This window comes from Ostrinia nubilalis, chromosome 6 (genome assembly GCF_963855985.1).
Source record: "Ostrinia nubilalis chromosome 6, ilOstNubi1.1, whole genome shotgun sequence".
Taxonomy (NCBI): domain Eukaryota; kingdom Metazoa; phylum Arthropoda; class Insecta; order Lepidoptera; family Crambidae; genus Ostrinia; species Ostrinia nubilalis.
In genome coordinates this window covers 3,013,231-3,025,313 of record NC_087093.1, presented here as the reverse complement: position 1 = coordinate 3,025,313, position 12,083 = coordinate 3,013,231, and the positions used below count along the sequence as shown (strand labels likewise).

The 12,083-nt window shown below is 36.4% G+C and overlaps 1 protein-coding gene across 1 annotated transcript in view; it reads right to left on the bottom strand.

The window, feature by feature from the left end:
• LOC135072426 (ATP-binding cassette sub-family G member 1-like) overlaps positions 1 to 11,654 on the bottom strand; it is a 31,948-nt gene extending 20,294 nt beyond the window's left edge. Inside the window, exon 1 of the mRNA XM_063966326.1 lies at positions 11,548 to 11,654. Within this exon, the coding sequence (XP_063822396.1) occupies positions 11,548 to 11,580 (33 nt within the window). The 5' untranslated portion in view covers positions 11,581 to 11,654. The remainder of the gene's footprint in view (positions 1 to 11,547) is intronic.
• Between the last annotated feature and the right edge of the window lie 429 nt (positions 11,655 to 12,083).

The window sequence follows — 12,083 nt, the reverse complement described above, 5'->3', positions numbered from 1 at the left end:
ACTATCCTTATCCTTACTTTATAATATTATAAATGCGAAAGTTTGGATGTCTGGATGTCTGGATGTTTGTTACTCTTTCACGCAAAAACTACTGGACGGATTTTGATGAAACTTTACAGTATTATTGTTTATAACCCAGAATAACATATAGGCTATAATTTATGACGATCTGTGACAAAAGAAATTTCACGCGAGTGAAGCCGCGGGCAAAAGCTAGTAAATTATAAAAGCTTAACGCTTTGCTCAATAGTACGCAAGTACTGACAGCTTCAAATAGTTCGTGACACCTAAAGTAGCCAAAAGTTGACAACAGAACCTTATTTCCATTGTAACAATGAAGTATTGCGAACTTTTTGGCTACTTTAGGTGTCACGAACTGTTTGACGCTGACTGTTCTAAACGGGTAATTCAAACGAATACTTTATGTAATGCCTATTTTAGTATTGTATTGATTGGTTTAATTGTAGGCTAATTCCGAGTAGTTCAGAATTGTTAGGGCTAAAGTTCAAAACATTTTATTACAATGGAAAAATTTTTCAGTGGAATTACTGTAACAAACAAATTCTTCAAAGTCATTAAATGCCATTAATAGATCTAAAATGTAACATACATTTTCACTTTCAGTGTCTTTATTATTATTACGATTGCCATGCCCTCATTATACTGGGGCTTTAACCGTTATCACTCTTGCAATCAAAATTTAATTTTATTGACTAAGTCGCCATCGGTCCACTTGGCCAATAAAAGCATCCAACAGTGAATTTAAAGCTCCAAGCAAAATGTACATACAGAGGGAACGTCAAAGTAACACCCGTCTTAAGTAGCTGTAATAGATCTCATTTTGTAACGAAAATGTACAGTCTAATGTACTGACTGTATACTTTAGACCTAAAGCCTAAGAGTATCGCTAATTTGCATTGCCTTAAACGATAGCGCTCCTTATTCTAATGAAGCCAAGGCTTAAATTTAATGTGGTTGGAATAATTAAACTTGAACGCTAAGTGAGGACATTGTGGAAAATGCACTAGCGACGTTTGACAGAGTGTCTAATGCAAATTGAGCATGCTCAATCTAAAATAAAGGCAGTCAAGTTTTAGAACATAAAAGCTAGCAAGTATGTGACAATTTTATTATATCCTATAGGACATAGTGATTGAAAGAAGAAACACGAATGACGATGAATTATTTTGAAAATTAAAGGATTTGCCACACTGGATGGGTTCTACGGTTAGCGGTCATGTCAAAGTAGACCCAACCCGCATCATTTCATGTAGTCATGAACAACAGATTTAATCATCATTTCAGCTTTAGAACGTAGGCCCACTGCCCACTGCTGAACATAGGCCTCCCCCAATGACTTCCACATCGCACGGTTGGTAGCGGCCTGCATCCAGCGCCTTCCTGCTACCTTTATCAGGTCGTCGGTCCACCTTGTGGGTGGACGTCCCACGCTGCGTTTTCCGGTACGTGGCCTCCACTCCAGAACCTTGCTGCCCCATCGGCCGTCAGTTCTGCGTACTATGTGCCCTGCCCATTGCCACTTCAGCTTGCTAATCCGTCGGGCTATGTCGGTGACTTCAGTTCGTTTCTGATTTGATCTCGTATAGAACAACAGATTTGCCTTGAGTTCAAGATTAAGAATAGGCACTATGAAATCTTATCGGCCTAAAAGTAGTTTATGAGAATTCGCGTGAGAAGCACCCATACACAACTCCTAAATAACTTTGTTTACATAAAATTAATTTATTGTTAAAAAAAACTAACGGTGTTAAGAAATGACGCTACCATTTTGCACAAGTAACTATCGTTGAAAATATCTAATAGCTATGAAAATACATAAAATACTTGAAAATACTTGGGTTACAGGGTTCAATGAACTTCACAATCGTTCTAAGTATTCTAAAAGGCACACTTACCTTAGTTCCGTTCCGCTTAACGGGTTATAAAATTAAATACACTATTATGCAGTTAAATGTTAACTGGTAAGTGCTTTGGTCAATAAAAATAAAATAATAATTTTGTTTGTAGGTGTACGAGAAAACAGCAATAATAAATAAGCAATAGAAATCTATTGTAATAATATAAGTAGGTTCTTTCGTTAAATACACAACTAGAAACATATTGTAGGTCATTCGCTTAATTTATAAGTACCCATAAGTTCCGAAACAAAGCAAATGGCTGCGAACATGATATTCAGTGATTTTTTTTGTTACTATACATATAGCAAGTAGAGCTTTATCATTATGTACTTATAAAGTAACCACCCGTATATACCAGTATTTTTCTTATTACATTAGATATAGCGTTACATTTGCCAAGCATTTCTTATGGCCAGTCAGAGACAGGAAAAGTAAGATGGCCGATGGCCTATTGTCAGAGTTCCTTGTGAAACGTGTCATGCATGATTTATAAACTAAATGTCCTCTCCGTAGGACCTCCGTCTAGGACGACTCTAATATGGTTTCCGTGCCGAAAAGTCCACTTCTGACGCTGTGCATGACCTGACTGACTACATTGTTAGAAACCTAGATAGTGGACATAAAGTATTGGGAATATTTTTGGACTTGGCAAAAGCATTTGACACGGTCTCTGTCCCGATTCTGCTAAGTAAATTGGAAGGCATGGGAATACGGGATGTGCAGTTGAGACTCTTCGAGAGCTATCTAAGTGAGAGAACCCAGCGAGTTAAAGTAGATGATGTCATCAGCGATGAGCGCACTGTCAATTATGGAGTTCCCCAAGGCAGTGTGCTAGGGCCCACACTTTTTCTAATCTACATTAACGAACTGGGAGGGCTTAAGCTACCTAACGGAAAATCCATAATTTTCGCAGATGATACAGTCCTATTATTCAAAGCCAAAACATGGGAAGAGGTATACGGAAATGCTCAGCATGGAATGAATCTTGTAACGCAATGGCTAAAAAATAATGTGCTGACCCTAAATGCCGACAAAACCAAATTTATTTCTTTTACTATAAAAAAACAAGTTGACTCATCACCTAATCTTGCTCTGACTGCTCATTCCTGTCTTATGCCAGGACATGGTACCTGCTCCTGTCCTTATCTAAACCGTTGTGAGAGTATCAAGTACTTGGGAGTCTATATCGACGAACATCTCAGATTCCAGGAACACATCAACTCTCTCAACAGTAGGCTCAGAAAAATGATTTATGTTTTTAGAACTCTGAGACACGTTGCTGATGAGTTCGTGCGCAAATCGGTCTACTTTGCACTAGTGCAGTCACTGATTACTTACTGCATCACTGCCTGGGGAGGCTCGCCCAAAACAAACCTCATTGATCTTGAGAGAACGCAACGAGCTATTCTCAAGGTCTCCTACTTTCACACATATAGACATCCCACGTTCCAATTGTATACCCAAGCTAAGGTCCTAACAGTGCGCCAACTGTTTATATTGCATATAGTGCTCAAGCAACACATCCTTGTCCCTTACAAAAACCCCTCTAAAAGTTCACCACGTAGGCGTCAACTGCCAGTGGACCGACGAACTCACAAGTTCTCAACATCTTTTTCGCAGAAGTTCTTTTGCTATCTTGGCGGATTCCTTTATAATAAAATCAATAAAATTCTTACAATATACCCGCTAACGAAAGTGAAATGTAAAGTGTTAACTTCTGAATGGCTAAATACTCTAAATTATAATGAAACAGAAATGCTATTAAATGTACCACTTTAGACGTATTTAAACAAGCGAGTTGAGTGTAACTGTTTCTGCTTTTGACACTGTAAAACTGATTGTTGCAATAACCTCTATCTATCCTTATACTTTGTTTTCTTTTTTCTATATTTATATAATACTAGCTTTCCGCCCGCGATTTCGCACGGGTGAAATTTCGTTTGTCACAGATCGTCATAAATTATAGCCTATGTGTTTTTCTGGATTATGAACAATAGTACTGTAAAGTTTCATCAAAATCCACTCAGTGGTTTTTGAGCCTATTCATTACAAACATACAAAAATAGTTACAAATCTTTCCTCTTTATAATATTAGTATAGATGTATTTTTTTTTTTTGGGAAGTTGGTTTGTGGAGGGGGCCTGATGACCTGAAATACAAGCTTCTTTTAGCTTAGTTTAGGCATCAGTCTCCCACAATAATCGAATTCTACTATAAGTCTAAATTGTATTAAAAATATTGTAATGATTGTTGTGGTGAGGAAATAAAGCATTTTTATTATTATTATTATTATTATTATTATTAATAAAGTTATAGTATGTACTAAAAGATTCAGAACGTTTAGTCGCATTGTTCTTAGTATATTTATTTTTTTAAAGCTAGCAGGTATGTAGAGACTATCGCACATAGTCAAAGTCAAAACTTTCATTCAGTACATAAGCCCTTTCCAGAGGGCTTAGTGTGAGTTTACATCCAACATCGTCAATAGTGAGCGCGTTAAAAAAATGTATGAAGATTTTAGTTCTTGAAAGTTTCCGCTAGGAGCGCTGTACAATCCGTCATACATTTAATGACACTTTTTTACGCGGTCGACATCGAATGCGTTTAACGTAAACACACACTACGCCCTCAAGACGCTTATACACGTCCCAAATAGAGCTTGCCCTACCACCGCTTCGGGAGTCCCGAATCGGGACAAAATTTTTTTTATGGGCTAGTGCTGGGAAGAAGTGGCGAAAGAAATTCGGTTACCTTTGTCATAATTCATCATAATTCTTACTTGTGTTGCTTATGAAAATTGTTATGCTCAAAATACAATAATTATGAAAATCTGAATAAATTACTATTTGTTTCGTTACAGCGCTACGGTTCACTCATTTTCTACGATCGTTTAATATTTTTCATAACCTAAAGACCAAGAATTGCTTCACAAATATCATGCAGCAACATTACTTCTCTCAAAATATATCATGGGCATTAAAAAACTGCATTTGACATTAGCAGGTAATTACTAATAACAACATTTAAAATAATCTAAATGTTTTCTGGAGGGATCTGGGGTGGCTGAAGTGGGAAGATAAACCACAAATCGCTCACAATGGCCCAAATCACGAGTCTAAGTGAGGTATTAGATTGCCCTGCAAAACTCACTAACCTACATCTAAATGTAAAATTAGTTCTGCATACAAAACTCAAAGGAATCCATTTAAATTATCCATCCCCAAGTGAGCCGTGAAAGCGCAAAGATGTAAACTTCCAAAGGGTAGTTTGCGCGACCCAATTCACGCGACCAAGTGACACTCGTCAAAGACTTGTATAGTCTCTAGTAAACTGGGAGCCGTTAAGACGTTCCAAATATGACTTTGATATTCGAAATTGGAACTTTTTCTTTTGTTTTGAGTAATTATGACGTCATAAATTAAGTATTTGACATCGCAGTCAATTGACATACGTTTTGACCTGTCAAAATGCACCAATCCCCAGATAGTACCTAATTCTGTGTTATGACGTCTCTGCCAGGTCAATTAACTATTTATTAATTTCATATAATAATATTGAAAATCGTATTACGCAGCAAATTGAAAAGTGACTTAATTTTCAGGGCTAAATTGAAGCGTTTTTTAAGAAGTTTTGTCTTTGAATTGTTTGTTATTGGTATCCACTACCCAGTCATAATAATATCATATATTATTTTTGATGATTACGGTTTTTAAGCTAAAAAGGTCAAAGATTTAATTAAACTTTTTTACCGACCCAATTCACTGTGACCGACCGACCCTCATGTAGACATCAATTTATTTGCTGTACGTAAAAGTCAAGTCCAATTTTATCTGACTTGACCTTTAAACCAATATAGATGGAAAGCTGTTTTCATTCGTTTTAAACCCTATTTAGTCAGCTTTCAGTTCAAAATATGTTGGCAGCAATCTGCCACCAGTAGGGATTGGTAGCTAAACTAGCTAAACTTATGCATGACAGCATTGACAGCCCATTTGGGCTTCACACTAAACTGGGATTCTAATCCGTGTCAGTAGACTGATGATTCTCTTTCTACGATTCCTATTATTGGAGTCATAATTCCGTACTAGTATAATCGTAGATAGAGACAATGAAATCTATTTATGATCAAATCCAATCAAAGTAGATAATTGTATATTTTCTAATTGCTTTTATATTCCAACGTATAAATACTTTTACGGTAATATCTTATTATGTTTAGAATATTAATTTCAAAAGGAAATAAAAAGAAAAGTAGTTACACCACACTACATTTTCCAGGTTGGTTAAACAACGCTTCAATGAACTTGGTTGTCCGATAAGGAATGTGGTTACATGCTTCCGTCCCGGTTACTGATCCTGGTTTGCTTAAGATATGTCAGATTATGTGTTGTGAAAGTCCTGTTGATAACTAAGCGAGTTACATCAACCGCCAAGAAATTACTGAATATGGAACCTTTTTGAGTATTAATAGAACTCGTTTTTGATCTGGAAAAATTATGGCCCCAAAGTTTTTCTGCATGACGTCATCACGTCCATTTTTACTCGTCGCAAGTTCACAAGAGAAATAGACTCATTAAACAGGTGCGATGTCTCGCGCCAACCACGCGCTATTGTGACGTCACTACACGAGTCATCTGGCTCTAGTCCTTGTCATGACGTTCGCACTCGCTCTACTGTGACGTCATTAGTCTTCTGGCTCTAGCTGAACTATTAGGGATTCTTAACGGCTACATAATCTACGGCCGCTTGCAGATAGGTAGTTATAAAAAATACTCATGTTTTGTTTGCTAAAACTGTCAAAATTTCAAGCATATTATTTATAGAAAATTGTAGTCCTTAGAAGTTCTAATGTAATTATAACTCCTTAAAAGATTGTCATGTCAACAGCACAGGAATTTTCCCAATATATTTTGAACTATTAAGTTTCTACTCATCACCGGTGTACCCGACGTTGACAATGAAGACCCACTGTCAGCCACCCTGACGTTACTGAAGGATAATCTTGGACTCCCCAACATCGCTTCAGCCTCCATCTCTACATGTCATAGGCTCGGGAGATTCAAAGAGGGACGCAGTCGGCCAGTCATCTTAAAGTTCGTCAGTCGGGAAACTCGTTCTCTCGTATGGAAGAAGAAGACACAGCTAAAAGGTACTCCATTTGTGATCTCAGAGTTTTTAACGCGGACAAGGCAAGCCCTGTTTTTGAATGCGCGGAAGCACTTTGGCATGAGGCGTGTGTGGTCCATGGACGGCAATGTGTTCATTAAGTTGCCAAACGGCGCTCGCGAACGAGTCTCCAGCAGCGAGGAGCTAGACAGGCTCATGGAGCGCCACAGCACAGTCACCCCAGTGCCCCAGGAGTCCGTCCCGAAACGTGCAGGCCGTGCAGCCGAGCCTGCGGCGCGCGTCGCAAGTGCTGACGCTTCCATCCCGAAACCAGGGGCATCCAAAACGCAGCGGGCATGCAGATCGAAGTAGTGTTGTCATAGTGTTTCAGTGTATTTTCACACTACTGTTTAAATTGTGTACTTCGCCTCCCATTTGTAACTCCAGTTGTGGGTACTAACGCAATGTTACAGTTCGTGCCTGTTTTATACCGTCACTATTTTAATCCTTTTTTTTATTTCAATTCAAGGTATTTTCACTTCACTGTTCACTTTGTTTTCTTTCCGGTATTGTTTTGACATCTGTCTGACACTTCATCCATATAACTGTCCATTTTGGTTAGTGTAGGTTCTGTCGACTGTTCTAATTTAATTATATCACTCCAGTATCTAATTATGAATATTTCAGTGAACTTTTGCTGAAGTTATATTAACATCTTGCCTTAAAATATGGTATTACATTTGGGTCAATCTTGCACGACAGGAGCATAGAATAATTTTAATGCGATAAATCTAAAAATCTTTCTCTCTCCTAAAATGCAGTGCCCGACAGGGTCCATAATTTTATTTTACCTTACCAATAACACCTTTTGTAACATTATGGAAGCAATAAACTATTGAGTATGGAGCAAAGTGATTTGCAGGAGAATATCAATGCACAGTCGAAAGCATTACGCATGTTTATTGCTAAATCGATCTTATTACAATGACATTAGATGTCATAGACTTCAGCTTCTTATGCTATTGTCCGTACATGAATAATGTACTGCAAAGAATTATCAGCTATGTCAACATTTCCCGAGTTTAATGTCTTTCCAAGTTTCCGGGCATAAAATTCTTCCGCACAATTTGATACATGCCTGTAATAAGTTATTAATGGTAAAATGTATGGAATTTATTTATTTTGGGAAAATAAAAGCTTATGGTTATGTAATACCCAAGACCAACGAACGGCCCTGACTTTGTGAGCTTCTTGAAATGTATTCTAGGCATTCGAATTCCAAATTTTTATTTTAAATACGAACCTAAATCGTGTAGGGGTTCGTAAACGATTTCTGAAATTTCGAATGCGATGGATTAACGAATGTTTCAAAATACTCGTACGTTGTTTATAAATTTATGATTTAAAAAATACGAATAGGTTCTAGTTTTATGTTTCGTTTTGTTACAGTCCTTTTACATTTAATCGATAGCGGCGTATCTGTTTGTATTGTCTGCCAATATCTGAATACCTCTCGGTACAATCTTAGTGTGTGTGTACTACAAATACAACACGTATTTGACGTCATGAGACAATATCTGACGTCATGTCGTGCTAAGTTTGACGACGTAGAGGCGGCGACCCGCTTTCAATATAGAGTTCTAGGCTACCGGTTAGATTTCTGGAAGGATTTGTTTGTTTGTCATAGCAAAGATGTAGTTTTTTTGAAGAATATTGGTCTTATAAAACCATCTGGACTTTTCCATTGCTTCCATAAATCTTTTACATTTAAAGTGGCTAATATTAATCTGCTGACCTTTAGGTGTAGGTCAGCCTCGGTCACCTGTCAGCGTTCTCCAGGTTTCTTGTTTGAATTATCCTTTTCGTTCTGAGAAATTAATATGTGTTACAATGGGTCAAATGATTTGTTGTATTGTAGTCGGATTACTAACTGCCCAGATTATCTGATTTGAACATCTGATATTCCGATCCCAGACGTAATCCTACTTTTCGATTTCTTTCGAAAATGTGAGCGACAAATACAAAATTATCTTTTCATATTGTGACCGACCATAATGTCTGACTGATCCTTTTTGAAACGTCTTTTTTCTGTCAATAACGGTAACTAGGTTTTTTGTTTCTGTGTGTTCGTAATTTTAACATCAACCGGAAAAGGGATTGTAACCGTTTCAACTCGAGGCGGTCAGTAAGTATTATTTGTATGAAACTCTACTGCAACGCACACTTATCCGCACCTTAACGTAAACGCCTCGCCTCGCGAGCTTTAGGGTTCCACGTGCTAACAATTTTTTTTTGGAAATATCGTATCATTATGCATTAAATGTAGGTAATTATTTGTAGTTCAAGGTCGCGAAAGTTTGATAATGCAAATAACGTGTATGTAGATTGCGTGCAAGAATTAATCTACTTAATTTTATCACATTTCGAGTGCATTTTAATATACGCGGTGTTTCAATGATTACCTACTTGATAAAGTAAATATAATAGTAAATGTAAAAGATTTATGGAAGCAATGGAAAAGTCCAGATGGTTTTATAAGACCAATATTCTTCAAAAAAACTACATCTTTGCTATGACAAACAAACAAATCCTTCCAGAAATCTAACCGGTAGCCTAGAACTCTATATTGAAAGCGGGTCGCCGCCTCTACGTCGTCAAACTTAGCACGACATGACGTCAGATATTGTCTCATGACGTCAAATACGTGTTGTATTTGTAGTACACACACACTAAGATTGTACCGAGAGGTATTCAGATATTGGCAGACAATACAAACAGATACGCCGCTATCGATTAAATGTAAAAGGACTGTAACAAAACGAAACATAAAACTAGAACCTATTCGTATTTTTTAAATCATAAATTTATAAACAACGTACGAGTATTTTGAAACATTCGTTAATCCATCGCATTCGAAATTTCAGAAATCGTTTACGAACCCCTACACGATTTAGGTTCGTATTTAAAATAAAAATTTGGAATTCGAATGCCTAGAATACATTTCAAGAAGCTCACAAAGTCAGGGCCGTTCGTTGGTCTTGGGTATTACATAACCATAAGCTTTTATTTTCCCAAAATAAATAAATTCCATACATTTTACCATTAATAACTTATTACAGGCATGTATCAAATTGTGCGGAAGAATTTTATGCCCGGAAACTTGGAAAGACATTAAACTCGGGAAATGTTGACATAGCTGATAATTCTTTGCAGTACATTATTCATGTACGGACAATAGCATAAGAAGCTGAAGTCTATGACATCTAATGTCATTGTAATAAGATCGATTTAGCAATAAACATGCGTAATGCTTTCGACTGTGCATTGATATTCTCCTGCAAATCACTTTGCTCCATACTCAATAGTTTATTGCTTCCATAATGTTACAAAAGGTGTTATTGGTAAGGTAAAATAAAATTATGGACCCTGTCGGGCACTGCATTTTAGGAGAGAGAAAGATTTTTAGATTTATCGCATTAAAATTATTCTATGCTCCTGTCGTGCAAGATTGACCCAAATGTAATACCATATTTTAAGGCAAGATGTTAATATAACTTCAGCAAAAGTTCACTGAAATATTCATAATTAGATACTGGAGTGATATAATTAAATTAGAACAGTCGACAGAACCTACACTAACCAAAATGGACAGTTAATCCTGAGTCTGATGCTAAAGGGATAAAGTTCAAAGTCATTTGAAGATAATATTTATCCGGTGGTAGGTCTGTACATTATACATCCCTTGAAGTTAAGACCTATCATTTATCATAATTTCATTTTCCTCCCGTCACTTAAGTAGAACAATTTGCTCTTATTGAACAAAACTTTAAATTAAATTTCAAATCGGCTGTTAAATGCTTTGTAGTATAAGAACTTAAGAACCATGACATTAATTATAATATTCTTAATCCAAAGTAATTAAATCAGATAACTCAGTGACCGATATCAATTACTAGGTAATTTCTAATCGTATCACATAGATACTAGACTATTAAGGTAGCAAATGTTAATTCTTTCGAGATTTTCACTATGATAATACGTAATAGATAAAAAGAACACCTGTTAATAGTTACAAAGATAAACATAAATACCAGGCACATGCAAGATCAGTTTTACGAGATAAAAGAAGAAGTGTAGTTGAGTCCAGATATTAAGCAGACACTGCAGAATAGAGCTGACCCACCAATTTATTTGTACATAGGAAGGAAAATTACTCCCACGTTAGCTCTATAACTTTTACTTTGGTATGACATTTTGAAAGTGCCCTTACATAGGTTCCTCGGAAACCCATAGTGGGGTCAAATACATATTTATTTTAAAATAATCAAGAAATGTAGCCGGTAGCACATCGTACCACACTTTATAACACAAACATAGTTATTTTGTAATAGGACTTAAAAATGCGTCTCTACACGTCTCAGTAAAATTTTAACCCTACCATTACTTTAGAAAAATTGTTCTACTGGTATAGAACTTCTAATACATATAAAATGCATTTCCCATGCTTAATAAAATTACATACCTGCACCCATGTCCCGCTACAATTGACCAGCATCACACCAGCATAAAACAAGTTACACAAATCACACGCGCTCCCCACACGGGCTTACGTCGTCGATTGAATAATTTATTAATTAAACTCATTATGCTAATCAATCAATACCCTTATCAAGTTCAAGGCGGATACGATACAGCGGGGTAATTTAGACCTTATTGACTGAATTTTTGGTCTAATTGTGCGTTTTGTCGAATTTATTTTAGCCTCACTTGAAATCTACAAGATCTGTCTACGTTGAAAATCTTTAAATAAGGCTCTTAACATGATTTAAAAATAATCCTCTATAATAATTTTACGATAATTAACCCAATTATTAGTAGCATTAAAATTGATCGAGAAACTGGTGTCGAAAATTCCTATTACAATTAAATAGTTAGTAAACCGTCCAAATTAATACTGAAACTTCATAGTTGTATCAAACAAATAGGTTCGTGATATCAAGACGGTATTAAATTGATGACTGAAATACTTATTGGTTGAGATCAGCCTCAGTATCATCA